Source organism: Diplotaxodon limnothrissa, linkage group LG10 (assembly GCF_057381915.1).
Source record: "Diplotaxodon limnothrissa isolate DT_005_m linkage group LG10, D_limnothrissa_male_GT1.1, whole genome shotgun sequence".
NCBI lineage: Eukaryota > Metazoa > Chordata > Actinopteri > Cichliformes > Cichlidae > Diplotaxodon > Diplotaxodon limnothrissa.
In genome coordinates, this window is record NC_140605.1 from 27,295,406 (window position 1) to 27,320,163 (window position 24,758).

At 39.5% G+C, this 24,758-nt stretch overlaps 2 protein-coding genes across 2 annotated transcripts; both read right to left on the minus strand.

The window, feature by feature from the left end:
• Window positions 1–2,034: 2,034 nt before the first annotated feature.
• ccdc15 (coiled-coil domain containing 15) lies at window positions 2,035–11,109 on the minus strand. The gene is made up of 10 exons (XM_085364036.1): window positions 10,936–11,109; window positions 10,101–10,250; window positions 9,291–9,386; window positions 8,188–8,304; window positions 7,995–8,096; window positions 4,635–4,742; window positions 4,450–4,553; window positions 3,960–4,154; window positions 2,163–2,311; window positions 2,035–2,084 (listed from the first exon to the last, which is right to left on the minus strand). The coding sequence occupies exons 1-10, from the start codon at window positions 11,107–11,109 to the stop codon at window positions 2,035–2,037; spliced, it is 1,245 nt and encodes a 414-aa protein (XP_085220162.1).
• Window positions 11,110–11,989: 880 nt separating this feature from the next.
• On the minus strand, window positions 11,990–22,144 carry psmg1 (proteasome (prosome, macropain) assembly chaperone 1). The gene is made up of 7 exons (XM_085364037.1): window positions 21,948–22,144; window positions 20,425–20,528; window positions 19,466–19,611; window positions 17,833–17,895; window positions 16,565–16,763; window positions 14,650–14,780; window positions 11,990–12,448 (listed from the first exon to the last, which is right to left on the minus strand). Exons 1-7 carry the CDS (start codon window positions 22,064–22,066, stop codon window positions 12,371–12,373), a joined length of 840 nt encoding a protein of 279 aa, XP_085220163.1. The 5' UTR covers window positions 22,067–22,144; the 3' UTR covers window positions 11,990–12,370.
• Between the last annotated feature and the right edge of the window lie 2,614 nt (window positions 22,145–24,758).

The following is a 24,758-nucleotide window of genomic DNA, read 5'->3' on the forward strand; positions in this document are numbered from 1 at the left end:
GAATTAAAAGTATCTGAAAAGCACGTGTTAGGCTCTTTAAAATGTTACACTTCAGATCAAAGTCCTTCTGACCACCTGGGTGCTCTGCAGGTATCCCCTCTGGGTACATGCCAGTGCAGTTATTTTAAAGAAATAGCCTTGATTAAAGCCTTTATTATTAAATATTTTATTCATTGTATTATTAGTTTTTTATTAATTTAAATTAGTTTAAAGTTGGACATTAAAAACTAAAAGTATTGATCAAATTATTTAAAAAGAGGCGTAAAATATTCAAGTTTCGCTTCTTATTCCAATCGGTTCACAAGATGAAAATCAGTCCTGATGAAAATCAGTCCTGATTTTCATCTTGTAATTTAATCGTCAGCAAACAGTTAATGAGTAAATCAGTAAACTATGATATGCAATGTGTTGCCCAGCTCAGCATCTCCTCATTTAAATCTAAAATGTACATTCATTTAATTATTTGCACCTTGCATCTGGAACCCCGGGCGAGCAGAGGGAAATTGTTACAAAAAAATTGCCGTGGTCCTCTGAATCTGATGACACAGACCGAGCGCTGGTATATTCTTCCCTGGACGTCCAGCGTTCGTGTCGCATACTAATTACGTCGCGGGACGCTCGGACGCGTTGCTATGACAACTACCCAACACATTGGAAGTTACTCCATTGTAATAAGGAAAATCAGTCCAGTCGTGGCGAAGGTGATCCGAGTCCGTACTAATGAAAAACATGTTAAAGCCTAACGGGACCTTATGGGCAACACTTTTCCAATCTTCTATCGATCATTTTTGGTTTGCCTGTTTTGTTGTAATTTCCTGAGATTGTGAGAGCATATCCTAGCAGATCAGCAGTTTCTAAAATATAAAGTTCAGCCAGTCAGGCATCAGCAACCATGCCATGTTAAGTCACTTAAATCACCTTTCTTCCCCATTCTGGTCCTTAATTTGAACTTAAGCAGGTTGTTCTGACCATGTCTACAAGCCCAAATACATTGAGCTGCTGCCATGTGATTGGAAAATTAAAGGATGTAACAAGCAACTGAATGGGTGACCTAACAAAAGGGCCAGTGAGTCTGATTTTTTGCCAGTGAATGAGCTACACAACTATGTAACTACAATGTAACAAAAATAACTGGAGCTGATGTTAAAAATAATAAAAGTGTAAATAACTATCACCATTTTAAAACATATAAATGTGCATCAGTCACAAAATCATAAAAAGGAATACAATTTTTAAAAGCAGACCACACCATTTCACAATTTGTATTTACCACAGAAAGTGACATTTATTTAAAAAAACAAACATAACAGAAGTGTTATTTGTTAAATGGAGTGCTAAAACAGGTCAACATGACTCTTGACCCACACAACAAACAGCAAATCCTCACAAGGACATTTTCAAGTTTAGTTGCTTACTCAGCACATTAACTACTGCCATTAAAACTACATACACAGAGTAAGACACTGCACAAATTCCTTCATTACCAATAAATAAATCAAAGCAAATTTCTGTCAGCTTTAATAAGCAATAATTAAACAAAGGAAAAGAGTTCAAAAGGAAATTTTATACTCCATGTCATTCTTCACAACCAGCAGAATAAATATAGGAATCTGACTGTTCAGTGAAAACATGATCAGTTTTCCAAGTATTAAAATCAAAGATCTGGGGAAAGTGAAGATGATCCGATAATAACGCAACAGGCAAAGACAGGAGTCAAAGGCAAAGAGAAACATCATGTTTGTTATTGCTCATTTAGAAAACAATCTGTGCACCAAATCATCTTTAAAACATTGAGATATTTCAGAGTAAAAGCATCATTCTGGATTCCCTCCTTAGAGCTACGTGAAACGTATGATTTTATTTCTGGAAGACAACAATAAACTGAAACATATAAATCTCTTCTATTGTGGAGGCTCAACATGTCCTGGACTCCTCAGTGCTAAGCGAGAGCACTGATCTGAACGTAGGCTAGAAAATGTACACAAGATTTTCCAAAATCTGAGACCGGACCTTCAGGCAGACATCAGCTTCCTTTTACTGCAAATCCAAACTCGCCAATGCTGAATGTAGGGCCTGGGCATACACTGCAGAACAAAAAAATTTTTCATGTAGTTGGATTGAAGCTCAGTAAGCAAGCAGATGGTTGCGTGTGAATTCCTCACCTTTGGGATTATTGTAGAAAACACAGTTGTTAGCGCAGGTGTCGGGGTGGGAGTCCCAGAACGAGGACGCACAGCAGCAGAGAGGAGGGAGCTCCAGTTTCACCTGAGACATTCGCTCCTTCATTTGAGCTCTCAGAGCTTCAATGAACCTGCAGAAATAATAAGGAGATGTTCAGCTTCACAAAGCCATGCATACATTTTTTTTAAACAGTGGTTTGTGAGGGTCACACTTACAAACAGGGGGTATCACTTTTCCCATTTGTGTAACTGGGACTTAAAATGTGATCAATTTTATTATATATTTATTACTGAAGTCACAGCTACAGTCAAGCTCATTTTATTTCTAACAACACAAAACAATTAGAAAGTAAAATTTAACTCTTCAGCCCATAGAGATGACTTCACATTCTCCCCTTCACTGTTGTGGGCCTGATCTCCGACAACATCGAGACGGCCTACCTGGAGGAGATTAGGAACCTGGAGACCTGGTGCCAGGAGAATAACCTCCTCCTAAACATCAGCAAAACTAAGGAGCTGATCGTGGACTTCACTACAAAGCAGGCGAGGAATTACAAACCCCTCATCATCAGTGGCACGCCAGTGGAGAGAGCGGACAGTTTCCGATACCTGGGTGTCCACATCACTCAGGACCTGTCATGGTCCTGTCACATCAACACCCTCGTTAAGAAAGCCCGTCAGCGTCTCTTCTTCCTCAGAAGACTTAGAGACTTCCATCTGCCACTGAAGGTGCTCAAGAACTTCTACTCCTGCACCATCGAGAGCGTCCTGACGGCAAACATCTGCACCTGGTTTGGGAACAGCACCAAGCAGGACAGACGAGATCTGCAAAGGGTGGTGCGCTCGGCAGAACGCATCATTCAATCAGAGCTCCCTGACCTGCTGTCCATCTACACCAAGCGGTGCAAGTCCAAAGCTAGGAAGATTATGATGGACCTCTCCCATCCCAACAATGGACTCTTCTCACTGTTGAGGTCTGGGAAGCGCTTCCGCTCCCTTAAGGCCAAAACAGAGAGAATGAGGAGGAGCTTCTTCCCCCAGGCTATTCGGGGCCGGAACCAGGTGTAGGACTGGACTCTCCCAAACACGTCACTATAAGACTGGACTCTCACACACGTCACCACACGCACCACCACACATTTCCTATAATCCTATAATTCCTATAATTTATAATCCTTATCTTTATAATCTCTTCTGCTATTTGCACATTCTTTACTGTAAATTCCTAAGTTAATTTGTACATTTTTTGTAGTAAACTGTAAATTGTAAATATTGTAAAACTTTTCTTGTCATTTAATGGTCGGGCATTGTACAGCTACAAGCATTTCACCCCCATGTCATACTGTGTATGGTTGTGTGTGTGTGACAAATAAAATTTGAATTTGAATTTGAATTCCCCTACTAATCACTTGTCAATATACAAAAATGTCTTGATTGATTATACACCACATCTCACTGGACCTGGAAATGGACCAGACTCTAGCCAGGAAGAGGCAGAAAACATTGATTGGGAGAAATATTATGCGACTCCAGATGAGTGGCAGAAAATGAAAATTAACCCTACAGACCCACATATGCCCCGTCTCTCAAATAGGTTTGCAGCAGGTTTACATCTGTTATCCTATTGGAGGCAACAAAAGCCTTCAAAATCTGGCCTTAAATAAAAATCAAGTAGCACTCTCCAATGACTGCAAACAGACTTCCACATTTAAACATCAGTGGATTTTCCTGTTTTAATTGCATTAGGTATATTCAGTTGAGTCTCTCTTGCTTAATTACCTAGCAGCTACTTTGCCTTTCTCCTCTCTTTTCCTCCTCTGTAACTCCACAGCTCTCTCCTCCTCCTCAAGCTTTAGTCGCTCCAGAATCAGCAGCTCCCTCTCCTCCAGCTTCTGCTTGGCCTCTGCGAGCTGTTGAACTCTCTCCAGCCTCCTCTCCTCCTCCAGACGCATCTGTTCTTTCTCTGCTTTGATCCTTCAGTGAAGACAAGAACACACGAAAGGAGATTTTCACTGACAATAACATGTAATCTAAGTTTAAAGGAGGTTTTTTTTAAATGACTTTGGATATCTATTGTATTCCAAGCAAGCTCACTGTTCAGCTAAGAAAACAAATGTTTTTATTTCCTCTACTGTGAAAATGTGTCATGTTAGAGAGATCTGCAGTTTGACACTTTATAGAGAGATCTCAGGATTTAGATTCACTTTAATGGAACACCCCAAACCACAAGAGGAAGCGATACAGCATGGTACGCCTGTCCTCTCTTCACCTTGCTGTCTGTTTCAGGTGCTTCCTGTGCTGCTTGTTCTCCTTCACTTGCTCTCTCTCGATGTTCATGGCCAGGCGGCGGTGCATCAGGAACTGAGACTTGCGCTGCAGAGACAAACACGCTGTCTGTGACGTCTGACATCAAACCAGTAAAGCCAAAGGTTTGTGCATGCTTCTGATTCCTACCTGTCTTTTCAGTTCTTCTTGGTCAGTCAGAGGCCAGATTCTGAAGCTGGATGTGAATCCCGAATCAGGTTGTGATTGTTCAGGATTCCACAGTGGACGTTCACTTCCCTGAAAAGCATACAAATAAAATAAAGACGAGTGAAGACTGATCTACTGACCCTCAGCCAAAGTAATGTATGTATGAAGGTGTTAAAAGCACATTATTATCAAAAAGTTGACATTTAAACAAACATTTCTTTTAATAAAAATAAAAATGTATTCCTCCAAAATATCAGTTTATAAGCATAAATAGATATTCAAATATTAAAAAATTGACTTTATTTTATTGGTTAATGTTGACACATCCTATAAGAACTCATTTTAATAAGAGTTTCCTGCACATTCAATCTCTGATTTATCCTATTCTCTGCTACAGAGCTACTTTGTTATATTTCCCTTTATTAATTAGATACTGTAGTTTGTACAGTATTTATTGGATAATACTTCCCTTAAAAGCCAGGTTAGATTCCTTGACCAATCAAAAAGTAGTGCCTTATTACTTAATGCTATAACTTAGCATTAAGTAATAATGCTATTAGTTAATAATAAGTAATAATTACTTAATGAATAACATCTGTAAAGAAAAACGCCTCCAAAAAAGCAAAACTGTGCCAATCATAACATAAAAAAAGAAAAAGACACAAGCATAATATACAAAAAAGCCTTTGAAGAACAAGCCTGAGATATTTGTAACCATTAGAGGTTACAGCTTTAAGAGACCTGACTCTATCTGAAAGATAGAGTCAAAAACATAGAGAGCAGCAACTTATTGACACCTAAATGTCTCTCAAGGAGGGGCTCAAAAATGTGGTGTTTGCCACCACATTTTCTCCTTTATCTTAACAGTTACAAAGAAGTATCAGTAAATATTGGCATATTTTATCTGGTGACCCTTCCACAGGTCATTTGTTCAATAATAAATCAATTTGTGCTAAAAACCTGAGAGAAATACTAGTCAGGGCTCATTGCCATAATTATTTATCCTTCTGCTTTTCTGCTGTACCAGGAGATAATCCCCCCATGTCTAAACTGGGAAGCTATGATGTAAGCGGATACCTTTTGTGCACAGATATTTGATATTGAATATATGTTTTTGTCATTTAGCTGCAGAATATTTATGGATTTTTTCAACATCTGTTAACTTTAGTGTTAACTTTCTGCCTACATATATTATATTTATATTTTTACACATTTATTTTTCCTATGTCTAGTGATTTTAACATCATAGATTATGTGTGTATATTGATATTGTCTTCACGCTATTTTTTAAAAAAAACTGTATTTTTGTATGTTGTGCTGGTTTTATTTTATAATTAGAGTTCTGGTTTCTGAATGTTACAGGAATCTAACCTGACTTATTGTGACTGTTGTCTGTATTAGGCTACCCTGATTATGACTTATTGCTGAAATATTTCTGCAATTAATAAATAAAGAAATAAATAAATATAAAGAACTTTCTACTTTTTTGCTGGCATCTTATCCCTTTTCTATTGGCCAATATTTATCTCCATTCATCCCATTAATCCCATTGATCCCATTAGTGCCCCCTGCAAACCTGAAAAGGATAAGTGGAGGCGAATGGATGGATGGATCAACAGTAGCAACTAAAAGCATTACAAGGTAGTGTAGTGCACTGAAAATGTATAACATTCATATGCATAACTCCATATGTACAGGCTGCAGCTGGTAAAGATTGAAGTTATGCCACAGTTAAGGTGCGTGCAAAGTGAGAAACATTTAAAACAAGTGACAATTTTAATAACACTCTAGTTTTTTTTCCACAGGTTTACTCATCCAGCACACTCACAATCTCGAAACACTGTTTTTTTAAGATACACACAACCCTGAGGCTAAACTCATATCTGTGTGGTTAGCTGACAGCTCACTCAATTTCCTGTGAAAACAAGTCAACACAAAAACAAAAGCAAAAATCTGTACAGACAGGGGAAGCCTGACATAAGCCTTACTTTATGTTACTGTCCTTGTTTGGAGCTTATAATGATTCACAAGATGTGAGAGGGAACTGGACATTATATTTATATTTTTTTTTTCCATTAACCTCACACACATCCACGTCATTATCATGATGATGATGATGTTGATGTGGTAAAATTAAACATTACAGCCTGTAATGAAATAATGAAACCTGACCTGGTTTCAGGCTTATAATTCTGCTCTTTGAGGCGTTATATCATGCTCATAAACTTTGAACTATACGTGTTTTTGGCAAGAGTGAAACAGAGGCTCACTCTTAAATCTTTAGCCCTTGAAGCTCTTTGTTGAACTGAGTGCTTTCAGACCTGCTTATGGAACAGAATAACTGGATGTTGGTGAGGGTGGACTCTGCCAGTGCAGAAACCCAGGAACTTTTCTAATGGCCGTCAAACCACGTCTTTATCGGCATACACCAAAGTATCAAAACTCATCATTAAAGGTACAGCAGAGGTAATCAAATCTAATCTTTGTGGGTTGAAAGAGTTGAGTTTATCATCATGCTCTAGCCATCCCATGTAGGCAAAATAATTCTTAAGAATCCACATTGGACTTTAACATTAAGGGCAACGATTTACACTCAATAAACACTATGTAAGGCATTTAAAAATGCAGCAATAGAGAAGAGGAGAAAAGCCTACTACTCTTCCTAGCACTGAGCTTTCAGCCTGACATCCACCAACAGTTAAAGCATCAGATTTCCTGTTTACCATCACATCGCAAAAAGCCAAGTTCTGACCTTTGCTGTAATCGGTAAACTGCCTGATCATCAAACTTACTATCTACATCTTGCTGTTTTTAGCCTGTTTACATATGGTGTAGCTACCATGTAGCCACCTATTAATTCAACTTCCCATTTCTGAGTGGCTTGTCCAGCTCCCTGCCCTAAATATACCCAGCTTTATCTTCATTTTTGAGTGACTGAGGAGGAAGCATAGGGTCATTTTCCATAGACTTGTTTCTTTTTACAACCAGGAGTCACCCCCTGCTGACTATTAGAAAGAATGGAGTATTAGGGTACTTCCATGCAGGCTTCACTTTTAAGATCCAGACGTTTTACATCCATCTTTTAAATACTATATGACATGAAAGTGAAGATAATTTTTAATGGAGGTGTACAGCAAGTTCCAAATTCACTGAATTTCAATGTTGGTTTTTGACTAAAAAAGCATCTTACAGTGCAAATGCTCCAAATAATTTAATCGTATCTGTAACTATGTGGTGGCCGAGTTGGTCGGTAAATGTGTGGATATAATGAATTTCACGTTAAGAAAAACCATTAAAAACTGAAAGGAATAAACATGGGACACAGTTTGAATATTCAGTCACCTTCTGTTGAACAAGTGGACATTCATGTCGACTGGTGAAGACAACATCATCTTCCTCTCCTAGAGCATCCTCCTCTGCTCCCAGAGCATGAGATTCTGCTTTCTGTGAGGTGAAGGGGGAAATGTTTAATTATAACCCGAATATGGAATTATGGGTTTGAAAAGAGGAACAAGCATGAGACACAGGCGCTCACATGTCTCGTTTGAGAGATGTTCCAGCTGCCTCCAGGAAGTTCTGACGTTGTTTTCTCTTGCTGCATCACCTGACAGGCAGCCAGTCTGAGTCTGACCTGCCTCATGCCTTCAGCAGACTGGAAAATTGTGGAAATAAATACAAATCCAGATTAATCAGTGTCACATTGTGTGAAGTCACACAAGGAACAGTGGAATCCTTCTGCAATCCAAGAACAGCACACTTTACACACTGCAAAATATAAACAATCCGACACAATAAAAAATAAAGAAAAAGAACATATACAGATAACAAGGTCTCAACAAATACAGTAGATGGACGTTTGAGGCAGATACTGCAAACTTCAAATAAATGTCTTTTGAATTCAATGATAATACTTTTAAAACATATTTTAAAAACTTTAAATAACTTTAAAGGCTGAATCCTATAAAGAAGATGACTATCAGTTTACAAGTGGGATGAAAACTCGATGCACCCCTGGTGGACAATAAGAAATGCAGACACTCTTTGTAAATATCTACATTACGTTAAATTTCTCAGCCACACCTTACCCACACACACGTCTCTGATCAACATGTCATTAAGGACAAAAAAAATATACAGGCTTAAGAGCTTCTTATAATCAGGAAAGACTTCGGAAAGCAACCTCTGAGGCCTACAAATGGAGCCACAAACTGCACTTCTTCTAAAGGCCATTTGAGGCTTGATGCGAAAGATCGTCAGTCTCAATAGACTCACATGTTATATGAGCACATTTACAGTTTTGGTCTCTATGGATACTTGCCCCCTTTAATGACACCTGTATGGTGGGTGAACATTTTATAATTCATCTGCTTGGATTTTGTTAAGCCTTAAAGTTAGGGTGTCGTCCTGTGACTGACAGGAGGTCCTAAATAGGCAGCCGTGGCCAATCAGTGTCTGCTAGGCCTCAGCTTCACCTATTTGAAGTAACTGAACTGAACTATTTTGCCATTTTTAACATCACTACCATCCTACCCTAAAAAGCAACTAAGCTGAAAGCACATCTAAAACTCACATCTCACTAAAGTTTAGTTCTCTGGAGGGTGCACACATTGTACCTGTAATTATTTACTAATATCTCACCTCCTGAGGTCTCCTCTCCATCACCCTTTGCTGTGCAGCAGTTCTCACTGTCTCACCTTCACGATGGGTCCAGATGACTCGCATGTCAGGTGTCACCTGGACAAAAAATACACCATATGCAACAATACAGGACAAGAAGACAACAACATCAGCAGCAGCAGGAAAGGCAATCAGAGGGCTCAGCTATCCGTGTGTTTAAAATGTGGTTTCACAAAGTTTTCTCAGATATGAGGAGCTGCTTCATCTAAGGGTTTTATGTTACATCAACATAATCAACATGCCATTTAATTAGATATTAAACTTAATAAAACACCTGGAATATATTTGATAAATTTAACAATGACAATGATAGTACATTACAATTTGTTTTACCTTTTCTAAATGATAGTCAAAATAACTCAATAATGTTAGCTATAAATCTGGTTAGCTGCAGTGTTAATTTCAGGTGGGAATCTGGGGTGAAAGGAACATAATTAACCCGTGGCTCAGGGGGTTGAGAATCGCATCTGTAACCGGAAGGTCGCCGGTTCGATCCCTGGGCTCTCTGTCCTGGTCGTTGTGTCCTTGGGCAAGACACTTTACCCTACTTGGTGTTGGCCAGAGGGGCCGATGGCGCAATATGGCAGCCTCGCTTCTGTCAGTCTGCCCCAGGGCAGCTGTGGCTACACCTGTAGCTTGCCTCCACCAGTGTGTGAGAGTGAATGAATAGTGGTATTGTAAAGCGCTTTGGGTGCCTAGAAAAGCGCTATATAAATCCAATCCATTATTATTATTACTTCATTTGTGTCAAGTTTTTTTTTTTTTTTTTACCACTGGATCTGTCTGCAGCTGCTGTCTCTTCTTGAACAAATGTGCTTTCTGTGCCACACGGTGGCGCACTTCATCCTGAAAACGCTGAAGGCTCTCTTCGTTCTCCCTCCTCTTCTCTGCCTGTAGCTCATCAGTCAGCAAAGCAAGAGTCTAAACCAAGACACAGGAAAACTAGTTTAGAAAACTGTAGTGAAGAAAACCAAGGGTAACTAAGACTTGCACCAGCTAACCTTATATAAAATTTGCATCTAGGGCAAGTCTACTTGCCAGTTAAATGTCCTTCTATTCTTTAATTAATGTAAAATCCCCCTGTGTCTATATTGATATTGATAAGTCTATAATCTTGCACAGTTGGAATTTAAATAGAAATTTTCCAGGTTTTTCTTACCAAATCACAAGTGCAACCATTCATTCATAGTCAGTAGAAGAGAGACAGAATACATGTGTGTTAATGAGAAGGAGACAGGTGTAATAGCGAAAGTGGATGACCACTCACACCAGCAGACAGTGCACATGAGAGGTAAAAAAGAGCGTGCAAGCAGGGTGGAGCAGGTGGAGATGAACATCAGGGTGATTTATGACAGTGAAATGTGAAATGTCTTAGAAACATAATTTTAAAGTGAAGAGTGATTTTAGATTAAGACCACCCAACATTAATAACAGTTATAATAAATGTCTAAATTGCAATGGATTAAACTCCTCCGGTGTGAATATTTGCTTATATATCGATAGTTCTTTAGTATGAAGTAAATTTAAATGGAAAGGAGACGGGAAGGAGAGCTTATGTCAACAAACAGTAACTGTCAGCAGTTAGCTTCTCCACATCCAAACTTACAGCCGGATGCTCCACGAAGTCTTGTCCGCCCTCCACCCAGGCTCCCACCGCCACCACCGCCTGGTTCCTCTCAGCCAGCACTCTGCTGGCTCTGAAGGCTCGGTGTTCCTTCATCCGCCCGACTGGAGCTTTGTTCCTGCCGTTTTTAGGAGCTATAACCCGGTTAGCATTCATTGGTAGCCTGGTAACCAGGCTAACGTTTTAAGCAGGGCTAACCCACAGACAGCAATATTTTTACGCGGGCTTACTACAGACAGACACAGCACATACATCGACTCTATTATGCACGATCTCCACTGTTTAAATGGCAAAAAATAATTTTTTTAAAAGCACCTGTTACGAGGACCTGTGAACAATCTAGACCAACTGGTTTGTTTGAGTTTCGCTCACTTCAACTTCTTTGAGCGTTTTGGGGTTCACCGGCGCACTGCTGCCCCCATCTGGCCAGGAGGAAACACTGTCATCCCCACACACTGGGAAATGAAACGACTCCAATCTGTCCATTTCATAAATTATAGTAATAATTTCATAAACAATGATTACATGCATACATATAACTTGAAAATGTGTAAGAAGACTTTATAATAAAGCATTTTGTTGCCTTTGTGACATGTTGCTTTCAGTTTTGTCTTTTTTCTGCACCAAAATGAAACTGTGCTTGCCATAAAATGGAAATATAGGCCCTTCTCAGCTACTGTTGGGCTTATTTTTGCTGTTGCCATAGCATGCACAGCTGACAGGAGATCAGTGGGAATAATGAGACATGCTCGCCCAAAAGGATATGTATAGCACTTAATAACTTCATGTGAGATTAATGCAAGAGATTATAGCTCAGAGGACACATCTATCAAACGTGCTTTTTCAAGGCTCACTAATCTGGGAGTGTTATTAGTTTTGCAGGCACAAAAACTCAGAAGGAACCAAAGGTTGACAGATTTCATCCAAGAATATTTGTACCAAATTTTATATGCATTCAAAAAATACTTATCTGACTCTCTAGAAAAAAAAAACCCAATAAAAATATTTATAAAATTGACTTTATTCAGGAATCAGAGAGGGAGGAAAACGGAGGAAACTTTTGAGCAGTTTACAAATCTGTAGTTTCAAGTAACCTCAGCTGTTTTTATCCCCGATGGAAATGTTTTTACGTGGACTGTCTGTATCACCTTGTGGAACGATTTAGCCTGTAATTCTTAAGAAAATAGTTACAGGCAAGTTAAAAGTTTATATATGTTCTCCATAAAGCTGCAACAGCTTTCTTGGTATGCATCTGCATTTCTTTGGAAACTTTTAGGACCTATTATTTATGGACAGACTGAAGTAAATAATTAAACTTAAAAGATTTCTAATATTTTTTTCCTTAAAATGTCTTTATTTTAAAAAATGACAGCATTTTACGACAGAAAAATAGAATTACAGAGGGTGCAGCACGGACTCAGATGTAAAGATTGCTCTGAAGGTCGGTGGTCCTGACAAACTTGCGCAGGGCATCTGTGCTTGGAGACGGATCGAGCTGAGGAGAAAGAGAAATGCAGGAAATTAAAATGAAAAACAGTTTCGTTTCATTTAAATACAGCTTTTTGTTTTATAAACCCTCATGGATTTGATGACTGATGTTCTCTAAAAACTTGCAAGGGTTTCAAAGTATATAAAAGAGATCTCGGGTATAAATAAAGCGCATTTCCATCGTTACAGTAGGCACTGACAAATTTGCTGAAAAAAAACCAACAAAAAAACAACTCATCTTCTTTGATCTTAGACACCTGACTTGTGAAGTAACCAAAGACAATGTTGCCTGAGTCAGAGCTGGAGCATGAATCACTCTTGGATAATTCATCAGCAAGGGAAGAGCAGCTGCATCGGAAAGGATCGTTGATAATAAGTCAAACATGCAAACCTAAAACTTTCTTGGGAGATTTTAATCTGAGACTCCGAGGGCACTTTTTCGCAAAGTTTTATCAAATCAAAAATCTTAAAGGTTGAAAGAGAAAAATTTTAACACAAGCTGCTGCTGGAATCCCTGCTTCTGGGTTTGGTTTCATTTGGGAACCATATTTCAGATAAATTCAACAGTGAAGCACTTTCATTTGGCTTCCACTCTGATTCTGCCTCTCCTGCACTGCAACAAGCCGTCAAGGCTCATGGGTGTTGTATGGATTAGAGCTATCCACCACGCAGGCCTGATGAACAAAAATGTGATTACTGACAAGATTAAGCCGTTAATGATCCTCGTAATAAAGTAAACCTACAGAAGTTTCACATGAGTTTAGATTGTGAACTGTGTCTACAAGAAATCTCAAAGGTCTAACCAGACAGTCTAAGGAGCTTGGAAAGAAAAGCGTCTGGACTTGTTTAAGTTGCTTGAAGACGTTTCACTTCTCATCCGAGAAGCTTCTTCAGTTCTAAGAGTCAAATGGTGGAGAGTCCCAGATTCTCTCCACCACGATGACTGAGAACCTTCACAGACGTCTAACCAAACACTCACTCTTGTGGCCCGGGAGTCATTTTTGACCAGAAGGAGTTCTTTAACATCGATTAAACCCATCTAGGACTACCTTTATTTATCAGAACAATATAGCTAAAATTAGAAATATCCTTTTCATGCTGAAAACTAGTGCTGCTGCATTTGCATCTTTTGTGAAGGATTATCAGTGTGCGATCTATGCAGATGTCCTAAAGTGGGTTGGAACAGGAGATTGAGTTCACCACAAAGCCCAAAAACATGTTAAACATTAAAAAACAACAGGAGAAAAAACAGAAAATGCAGTGGACGCTTCCTATTGTTTTAAATACTCTGTATGAGTCTCTGTTATAACGTTGCTTTTCTGGCTTCTGGTTAACTTGATATCAGGCCCCTCTTTGTGCAACAAGCTCCCAGTTAGGGTATAGTTAGGCTGGAAGAGGTGACCCTGAGCTATCCCGTAGTTAATGCTGCTGCAGGCTCAGACTGCTGGGAGACTTCCCATGATGCACCGACCAATCTCAACTCTGCTCTTCTCATTCACAATGCATCTATACACTGCTACTGCATAGCATTAAATTCTGTCTGCTCACTCCTGTAGTTTGCTTTGTATTGATCTCTCTCTGCTCTCCCTTTGTCTCTCTTCTCTTTCCCATCACTTCTCTGAGCCTGGTTCTGCTGGGGATCTCTTCCTGTTAAAAAGGTGTTCTTTCTTCCCACTGCCGCCGTGTGTTTGCTCATAGGTAATCTTCTGATCATTTGGGTTTCCTCTTGTACTATTGCAGGGTCTTTACCTTACCATATAACATGTCTTGTTATATGGTAAGGTTATTGCGTTGCTCTATAAATAAAATGTAGGTGAATCTTAAAATAAATAGAGGTTGACAACAAAATAACAAATGCTGAGCAACCTATTTACAAAATGAAAGTGTTTATGACTTCTCTTAATCACACACCTTTTCAGGAGACACTTTCTTTCAGTTTCACTCACTATCTGTGACTTTTAAATGACCTGTGGGAGCTCTGACTGTGGCTATTGCTCGAAAGACAGACCTTAAAATTGAAATAAACTTTTGAAAGTTTGCTCCTCAAACTTTACAGCTCTATTTCCATCAGCATTAAAACCTGCAGTGGCGTCATCGACTGGGGTTCAGCCAAGAGAGCGGCTCAGTAGATGTAGGACATTCGTGTGCATCCTTCCTTTGTGACCTTTTTAAAAGCCTCTTCAGATATAAAAAGGAAAAACAGCTCACCTGTATAGATCTGCCAAGTTTGATTAATACAGGCTTGTAGGTCTCCATGGTGACAGAGTCAGGGCCAATGACATCACTGTAACACTGGTAAACAACAGCGGCGATGCGGTGGACCTGGCAGTGGTTCAGTACTGATGAAACAGCACAAAGAAGAAGAAGAAGACACCAAGGTTATTGATATGAGGTGTGCGTGACCGTCCAGTGATCTCCTGATGATACATCTGTTTGTTTGGAACCTGCGTCTTTAAGAGCACTCGCACCAAAAATCAGGATGCAGGACTTTGTGTTCTCAGTGAGTGGAGAGGAGCCTAATGGCACCACATTTCATTCAGTTGGCAGAAACTGTTGTCCAAAGCGACTTCTCAAACACACACAGACACACATCAGGAGCAAACTGGGGTTCAGTATCTTACTCAAGGACACTTCAACAAGAAAAGCTGGGAAACAAACACAGCTAAAGCTTTATTTACAGAACTTTTACAGCCTATTTCACTTTGTCCCATTACTGAAGAGAAAGACTGGTGCTGTGCAGCAGAACTAGGTGTTAAATATGTGTCTTTATAAAGCACCTTCTTAAAGCCACTTTAAACGGAATTCAAGACCAAATTGGAAATGACATACACAGAAAGTGAAAATATTTTCAAGTTAAAACACTGATCTCAGTTCACAATGAACAGTAAGATATTTTCAGCACCTCGCTTATTTCCCAAGGGGTCACCACAGTGGAAAGAGGCAGCTTGCCTGATGCAATAATCCCATTAATCTGGTCTTTGACCAGCACTTTGAGTGCATTAACTTGTGACCTCTTTAGGCTGGACTTGTGTCTCCATCCAGGGAGTTTTGGCATGTATGTGTTAACCACTACACCACAGAGCCCAGATACAAAAGATGGACATAGCTACTGTGACGTCAAACTGAGCTTTGGTGTCTTGAAACCTTTTGCAGTGGGCAAGGTGTGGATGTGATTGAAACCGCATGCTCACAACCCAGTGACACGTCAATAACAAGACATTAGCATGAGCATACGCCAGATAAACCATTCTGAAATTTAAACAGACAAAATTCACAAAATGGGCTTCATGTTTTAGTCAGCATGACTCAAATCACATGACCAAGCCCTTAAACTCATAAGCAAACAGAGGTTGGGGCCGAACGCTGCTTTTACTCAGACTTCTACAGTACTGGGGTGTTTGTGCAAGCACCGGTGTCGCCCTCTGGTGGTCATGAAAAACGTTTGAGGCAATTCCTTTGCTAAGGCCTAATTTATACCAGAAACATGACTTGTTGTATGTCTGTGAGAAAATTACTTCTTCCGGTTTCTTCTTTTCACAGTAATTGTCTTGGTCATCTACACTGTTTCAGATAAATGTCTTATAGAAGTAGGATAAAACTCCTGAGTTAACACATAAGACTCTATAGAAACTCTGTAGAGGGTTTTTTCATTAATTTATAAAGAATGGGAATACGGTCTGCAGAACTAGAGCCTGACCAGTAAATCACCTGGCTTATATTTCTGGCTGATTTTGGCCTATCAGAGATTTATTCATGTATATGTTGTTCAGTAGGAGAATCTGGTGCTTGGCAGGTGTTGATTTCAAACATGGAAAGGAAACAAGAGGTGAACATGACACCAAAATAACTTAGGAAAGGTTGCCTAGAAGGCAGGAAATCTGGGTTAAAGGAAAATGCCTCCCTAACCCATCTGTAAGAATAAAGCTGCCATTCAATCAAACATCAAAGGGGGTTTTTTTCTGCTAAATTTGCACAGCAATACCACGACTGGGGAAACAGAGTTGCAGTTTTTTATGCAGCGTCTGTAGGTTTTCCTTGTGCGTTTGCAAAATGAGAGAGAAAAAGAAGTACGAACAGTTTAAGTCTGAGACATCCGAGTCACGCAGTCGTGCAACAGTAATACCTGCAGCTGCAAGTCCAGTAACTATGTTGGGTTGCTCCAGTGACTGGCAGACAGGCTGATCACCAAAAGCACTGGTGTGGAGAGAGCGCAGGAAGGGAGCGGAGCTGCCGCCCAGATAGTCTGCCGTCTTATAATCAGCCACAGAGGTGTCTGACAGAACCGTCACATTCAGCTCTCTGAGCTGCAGACAGTCAAACACCTACAGGAGACAAAAGAAACACACAGTCAGGCAAACAACACTGTAACCATGCTGGTCACGCTGAAAAACCTCCATGTCTCACTGTAATCTCAGTGTGTGGTTAAAAAAAAAAAGCCAGTAAATAAATAATTACTGTACACTCAGTGGTTGATTTATTACTGAACACATAAGGGACCTAATATGTACCAAGAAAATGTTCCACACTACCACCAGTCTGAACATTTGGCACGAAGCAGGATAGATCAATGTTGTTTACACCAAATTCTGGCAGCAGGACTGGAGACTCGTGAGACCAGTTGATATTTTTCCAATTTGCTTCTGTTTTGGTGTGCCGGTGTCTAGTACAGCCTAGTTTATTGTTCTCAGCCAAATGGAGTGAAATTTTCTTTGGTCTCCTGCTGCTGTAGCCAATTTGAAGGTTTAGTGTGTGAGATGCTACCCTGCTTTTGCACTATAACAAATCCCAGGAGATCAGCAGTTTCTGATCTCTATAACCAGCCTGTGTAGCACCAACAACCATCACAAGATCACACTTTATCCCAGTTCTCCTGTTTGGTCTAAAAATCTGAGCTTCTTGATCATGCCTGGATGAGATACTGGTAAATGTATATTATAGCAAACCTTATGCTTTATGATGCTGTTGTGCTTCACAAGTGAAACAAAAAATAAATAAAATTGTGCTGAACTAAAAGAAGAAAAAAAATGGGTTTAGAGACTGAGAAGCAGATGCTGGCCTGGAGGGCTCTGCACAAAGAAAAAACAAACTGTATATAAATGATGGAAGTTTGAAGTTTAAATGCATTAAACTTCAAGGGACAACTGCTGTAAAAAGTTTTATTTGACCTCTCTAATCTGAGTTTATAGGCTCAGCCGGTAGTTTCTTGCATGAAGCAGGGCTTTCTTTAAATCGGGCTTAGCTTATGAGCATTCAGTGTCAAAAATGCTCAGCTCAAGTCCTCAGAATGGGTCGCCAACAACCACTGGCTCACATTTCACATCATAAAAAAAGTCTAGGTTAACAACATAACACAATCTCCCTGCAGTTCTTCGCTTAGTTCATTAAACATACCTTTTCTGTCCACTGAAAAAGCTGGTCTTCTGCAACGTAGCACGACACCTGGCATATCAAAACCTTCAAGGAAAGAAAAATAAAACTTTTTATGCAACTTTCATAATTTTAAAAAACTAAACATTTTCAGACCTTTAATATTCAAATGCAATAGGATTTCCCCATATTCTAACTGATTAAATGAGTTTAAATCAGAGAAGAGTAAATCAACATTTTAAGCTCTGCAATAATTAGTTAAAGTTGTTGAATTAAAGTCAAACTAAACACCCAGAGGACCGACAAGTATGGATTCTTAAATATTCAAATAATCCAGAAGTTTGTGTGGCCATTTTTTGTCTTGAATATAGTGTCTCTAGTTTTGTTTTTTAATACTACTACAAACCCACCTACAAGGTATTTGCCACCCAAAACATTAAAGAAGAATGTACTTGACACTGAAAGACATGGGACCGGGAAATTTGGGGCCCCACGGAAAGACAAAGATTAGTTTAGGTGGTTCTAAACTGGCTAAACTGGGTGTGAATGTGAAAGAGAATGGTTGTCTTTCACTGGGATGAACTGTGACCTTTTCCGGGGTGTAACCCGCCTCTCACTCCAGGACAGGGGACAGGCTGTAGCCACCCCTTCCACTAAATACGTAGCTAAATTAGTTTGATTCAACACACACACTTACGTTAGAGCATTACTTTACTATTTAGTCAGTTAATTGTCAGAGATTTCAATCAGGAACATGAGGTCAGCAAACACTGGGTATTTTGCCTTTATCAAAAAACATAAACCAATGATTTATCTTCTAACTCACATTAAAGTTTTCTTTCCACCGATGACTGATTAAAGTGGACGCATTACAAACTTCTTCAGGCTTCTCGACTCTTCAAAGAAAAATCACGTTTATTGATCCTACACTGAACTGAGAGCTTTATTTAGACTTAATATCCCTGCTTTTGCTGCATTATTTTCCACCACACACACCAACTACTGTCTAAAACACACTCCCCACCCTTTAAATCAGCATTAAAAATGAAGGTTGTGCTAGCAGGACTTTTAGTAAATCACTGATCTTTAAATTAATGGCCAACTGTCGCGGTATCTGCTGTCCACAGCTGCTCCTGTGGTCCCCCAGTACATTAAATCCCAGCAGCCACCTGAAGGCAGCAGGACACTCGTGATAAATCTGAAGCTTCCTCGGCAGCGCAGGAGCAACCGTTCACTACATTTATCTCGATTGAATCACGTGTGGCTGAGGGCAGGCGGTTCTGCACACAATAAACCGGTCGGTTATAACTCTGACAACAGACACTAGATTACCAGGGTTCATTAATCCTCTGTGTAATGGCCTCTCTTCCAAGTTTTGTAACAGAACCAGCATTTCATTCTTTACTCTTGCACTGCACGTAATTTATTCAGATTTTTCTTTTATGATATCTCATCTGTTTGCAGCTCGACAGCGAACAGGCCGCAGCCATTATAAAGTGCCCTTGATATAAATGAGCGAACATCTCAAACAGCACTTGAAAAATATTAAACAGAAGTTCAGGAGCAAACCCATTAAACTGAATGATCATCGAGTTCTCGACCGTCAGGAGCTTTCAGATATATTTTGAAGTGCTGCCCCGCTCGGTGCGTCACTCACTGTTGGGTTGTCCTTGTGTCTGTAGAAAACACACGCTGATTCCTCGCAGCTTTGCCCCGTTACAGCTCGGCTCCTCTCGTTCCACGCCGACGCACGTCCGATTGTATCCCAGTTTGGCGTGGACAGGATGTGCACTGACAGAAAACCTGTGCAGACAGAGTCTCTCAGTTTTAAAAGAAAGCTCACAAGTTAGTCAAGTGTTTATTTCCAAATAGGAAACATGAAATAACAAGAGCGCTACTGGTATCCCTTACGGAAGGGAACAATAGCAAAAGGAAAGATTATGAGCAAAAATAAAAGTCCAGACTTAAGATATTGAAGGTAGGCTTGAAAAACTAATAAGTTTATTTAACTGGGATTACAATATAAAGTGCCTTAAGGCAACTATTGTTGTCATTTGGTGCTATATAAATAAAACTGAATTGAAAAAGATCTGATGTCAACTGAATTTTTTCAGATCACCAAAATGCATGTTGTTGCTATCCCAGTCCACAGTAGTATACAGTGTTAGTGTTGCCGAGGGGCGTGGCCTACTGCCACCTAGAGCTGTGGATCAAAACCTCACTTCAAAGAAATAAAACAGTCACCAACTCAGTGAAAACAGTTAGTTAAAAAAATTTTAAAAACTACATATTCAAAGGTTCAAGACTCATTGAATAATTGAGAAAATAAGATGCAGATTAAGTGATGATCAAAACACAAATCCCCGACTGTCTGCATTATATTTCCTGCAGTGTTTTAGCACCATAACCTACTCGCTTCCCATGTCATCATTTTTAAAAGTACAAAAGATTCTTGGAAATATTCTGTTACTGCCTCTGAGTTGACATTTTGGTCCACCATGTTCCAGTGTCCCGACGGGGATATTAAATATTCATTTAATGTGTAATAACATTGGGCATCCAGTTAAACCAATCACAGGTGAGTCAGCAGACAGGACAGAGACAGCAGCAACTTACTGGAAGCATTTTGTCCCACAGCAAGGATGAAGTCTGAACACTGCAACTTGTTTCCAGACTTCAGCGACTCAGAGACTTCAGGGCTCCAGTGCAGATGAACCTCTCTGTTTGGTTTTGTGGAGAAGAAAGAGTTTAAAGATTTTTCCCCCAATCAACATTTTTATGCATTTATAAAACTGCTCCTCCTAATGAGATCTGCCAATCCTGGGTTCTGGGCTTAGTGAACAAAATATTTAAACTCAGATGTTTAGACAGCCTTCCACACGTCGTTCTACGAAGATCACTAAAATCAAGTGTATTGCTGTAATAGGACGCCACTGTTGCAACAGTTTGAGATTTTTCTTTCCTCCCATATTCCATGAACAACTTTAAGTGATATTATGGGAATTGGGAAGCATTCAGAAATCATGTACAGGGCAGGATTGCTGAGTGCTGAGGCATACAGAGCTTAAACGTCACCTACGCGCTGCTTGCTCATTGAAAGCAGAGCTCCAAACTTCCCCTGGCATTAACATCAGCACAAAAACTGTGTGCTTACAGGTTTCCATAGATGAGCAGCTCCTGGAGGTGTAACATGAACTTTTGTCTATATAATGAATGAAAAGAAAGACAAAAAACAAAATAAAAATCTATGTGTCTACTTTTTGCCTGTCATCACACAATGTGTTGGTTTGCCTTTGAAAAACTTGATTTTAATATATTGTTTTCTCTTACATAAAATAATCATGAAATGTGCTATTCTCTAGATCGAATTCTGGAAAAACTACACATACAAATACTTTCATGATTTTGTAATGGATAATGCCTCCATCTCACCCTTCCAACCTAACATCTTCCTCTGTCAGACCAACCCTCTGTATCTCCTCCTTCATTGCATCCATTATTTTTCTCTGTTGTCTTCCTCTTTCCGGCACCCTGAAAGCTTCACATTTAAAATCCTTTGCATTTAAAGTCCTTACCCTCACCTCCTACCTTTCCTTCTCTCTGGCAGCTTCCAAACACACATCTTCTCTTCCTCTGTCTTCAATCAGCAGCACTGATAAACCGGGCTTCGACTGATTTTTATGGAAATCTCACTCTTGAGGATGCCCTTCCTGACACTACCCTAACGTTTTGTTTGACTACTAAGTTTCTGTATTATCATTATTATTATTATTACTAACCATTTCCGTATTTAAGGGCATAATAGCAATGACAATGTTGCCATATCTTTTTGTACACTTGACGAAAGTGTTAAAAACTGGTTCCTGCATTACGTGTGTAAATGCTGTTTGAATGGGTGAACTGAAAACTCATGTGTCATGTTAGCTCAGTTAGCTTCAGCGGCAGATATCCATCCAGCTGACAGAGTAAGAAAATGCTTAAACTGGGATGATATGGTCTGCATACCTTTGTACGTCTTAGTATTTCACTGGCAATAATCTCTGAATTTCAGCGAGCTAACTAGCTAGATTAACTAAACCCGATTCCCCTCTGCATGCTTTTTCTGCGTTCACTCCCCGATGCTACAGCTAGTTATTTACCTTTTTTCCTCCAGCTCTCTGCGGATTTGCTCATCTTCCTCGTTTTCATCAAGCTCGTCGTCGTCTTCCTCCACAGCCCGAGAGTAAACCGACAGCACTTCCCCGAAAAACGTCGCCATAATCGTTGTGCTTTCAGAACAAATTGAAAGTTTAGCTACAGATTTTTCAGACAGGTAGCCATGACGTGCATGCCACGACTTCCGCCGGCAGCAGGATCTCTTCAGAATAAAAGCCTAATTTTAAACACTGAAATTTCAGAATAAATGAGTTGAGCCTACAAACCCAGATGACCAAACATGAGGTCCAGTGGACAGCGACAGCATTGGCCAAAATCGCAAAGAAATCATCTTTAATACTTCAAATTATATCAGTAAATTGCTGTTTAGCTCCTCCTGTGGGAATAGCAATATTTCACAATAATGAAAATACTTGGATATTTAAAAGTAGCAGTTTCGTGAAAGAACCACTCGATCTGACCAAGGTATGCAGAAGAGCATTTATAAAGGCACAACATATGAACTGAACTGATTTCTTCGACAAAACAGTGAGTTCACTGTTCTCAAATCCCCTCCAAAGTCTCCAGATGTCAATCCAACAGAAATCTTTGGGATGTGGTGGAATGGGAGAATCAAATCATGGGTGTGCAGCTGACAAATCTGCAGCAATCCCGTGATGCTATCAAGTCAGGACCAAAATCTCTGAGGAATGTTTCCAGTTGCTTGTTAAATCCATGATATGAAGAATTAAGGCAGTTCAGAAGGTCAAAGGGAGTCTGAACCAGTGCTGGAAAGGTGTAGCCAAGGAAGTGGCTTGTGAGTTTTGTAAACAGATCCTTCATTAAGAGGATCTTACTTTTAACATTTCTTTATAAATAATAATGATAATAATAATAATAATGATATAATAATAACAATAATAATAATAATAATAATAATAATAATAATAATAATAATAATAATAATAATACATTTAAGATCAAATTTGCTGTTTGTGGCCAGTGAAGTATGGAGTTTGACTCTCATAAAGTTATCTAAATGGTTGAATCTCTTAACTCCTTGAGATAAACTATGTCAGTGTGTTAGAGCTAAATAAATAGATGCAAACTATTTTTGCATTCAGTTATCTTATATGATAGTTTTTCATTTTTCTCCAGAGTGTCTTTTAACGGTGTAAGTCTGAACCATGAAATAATTGCCAGATTTTTTTTTAACTGGAGTGTTTATTGAACTTCTCTCTATATTTTTTTTTTTAAAGAGAAAGAACTTAAATCTCAATGTCCATATATGAGTTTCAATTTTGGGAATTTATGAGCAATTTATTTAAGACAAAAAATGAGACTGTTCAGAGAATTTTTTTCTTTTTTCTTTCTTTCTTTTTTTTTTTTGTTGTTGCTTACAGGAGGATTCCTGTTAATTTTTTTTATCGTTTCTGGGCTGTGAATGAACAGGACAAATGATTAAAACAAGAAAAGGTATTTCAATGTTCAAATGAGCAAGGGGTCAGCTTTAAGATCAAGCTTGAAGCAAGTGAAGCATAATATTAACATCTCATGTGCAGAAATACCTTGAATTGAGTGGCTCAAACATGCTGTGCGTGCACACGGAGAAGTGCAAAACCATCACTCCACACAATCCTTGGGGGAAGCTCAAAGCCCGAGGCAGCATGACTTTCCAGCGTTTTTCTGCCATTGCAGTTCACTCAAATCAATGAATGATTTAAGGCTGTGGCTCTCCATTGAATTTACATGGTGTGTGGTTTTACAATGCATACTGGCTTGAATACGACAAGCAATTAGAGTCGGGATGCCTGATGTACTATTTCTGGCCTTGGTAACGATCAGAGGTAAACTTGACATGCCACATGGCTCCACCAGCGTCTTCCTGGTAATGCATAATTAACACGAGAGGAAGAAAGCAGGAATACAAAATTTCAGAAGCTTTCAAATTACCTTCAGCTGTATAGCTAGCTGGAAACACAAGCCAAGTCATGTTAGGGCAAATTGGCCTCAAGTTGACTGCAGAGCATCCACCCCATCTATTGTATTGTATAATTCATTTTCCCGTAAGCAGTGCCCTGGGAGATGAGGGACAAACAGAAATGTGATGATATCAGCACAGCCATAAAAATACTTCATTGTCACCAGAAAACGTCTGGCATTGGAAAGAGGGCTCGGATTAGAGGACAAAGTCTGGACTAGAATAGAGAGTATGCTCTATTACCAGCGTAGTGCAATAATGTAGCAGGAGGCCATAAACTAACAGCAGTGAGGCTTCCTGTCACAAAATGGAGCAACATGCTAGGGGGAAGCTTCAGGATGCTGTTAATGTAATTGATAGTAGAGAGAGGGGAGAGAGGGAGGAGGAGGAGGAGGGATGCTCTACAGCTTAACAAACACAAAGCCTCCAGGGCTTAAGAGAATAGAGGAATGTCAACAATGGGACAAACAGGGCATGTCACAACTTTACTGTCCATTAAAAATAGGACAGACAGTCAGAGGGGACAGATAAGGAGTCCGTCCAGCGGGGACGAGGGTTTGTCTGTTTGTCCTACACTTTGATCAAGAGCACCACATTCCTCTTGCGGTGGTTGGCAGGGGCGTGCTCATCTCCCCTTAAAAGATTTATCTCAACATACCCATCTTGCCTGCTGATTAAGCTGCATGAATTAGGCTTTTAAAGAAAATCGCATTATATAAGTAGAATGAATTCCAAATCAACCAAAACAATCTCTACTTAGAAAACATGAAATAAACAGAGCTGACACACAAAAGGAATGACTATGCTGTTAACACAAAGGTAAAGAGGGGGAAGG

Bases quoted from the DNA above. Each gene is read 5' to 3' on its own strand.
- ccdc15 (XM_085364036.1), bottom strand. From the start codon at position 11,109: ATGAATGCTAACCGGGTTATAGCTCCTAAAAACGGCAGGAACAAAGCT. The intron at 8,305-9,290 runs GTGAGATATTAG...ACAATTTTCCAG, and splicing joins TGGAGAGGAGACCTCAGGAG to TCTGCTGAAGGCATGAGGCA. The intron at 4,155-4,449 runs GTGAAGAGAGGA...TCTTCACTGAAG, and splicing joins CACCTGAAACAGACAGCAAG to GATCAAAGCAGAGAAAGAAC.
- psmg1 (XM_085364037.1), bottom strand. From the start codon at position 22,066: ATGGCGACGTTTTTCGGGGAAGTGCTGTCGGTTTACTCTCGGGCTGTG. The intron at 17,896-19,465 runs GTGAGTGACGCA...CTTTCCTTGAAG, and splicing joins GACACAAGGACAACCCAACA to GTTTTGATATGCCAGGTGTC. The intron at 12,449-14,649 runs GTGAGCTGTTTT...CTTTCTCCTCAG, and splicing joins AACTTGGCAGATCTATACAG to CTCGATCCGTCTCCAAGCAC.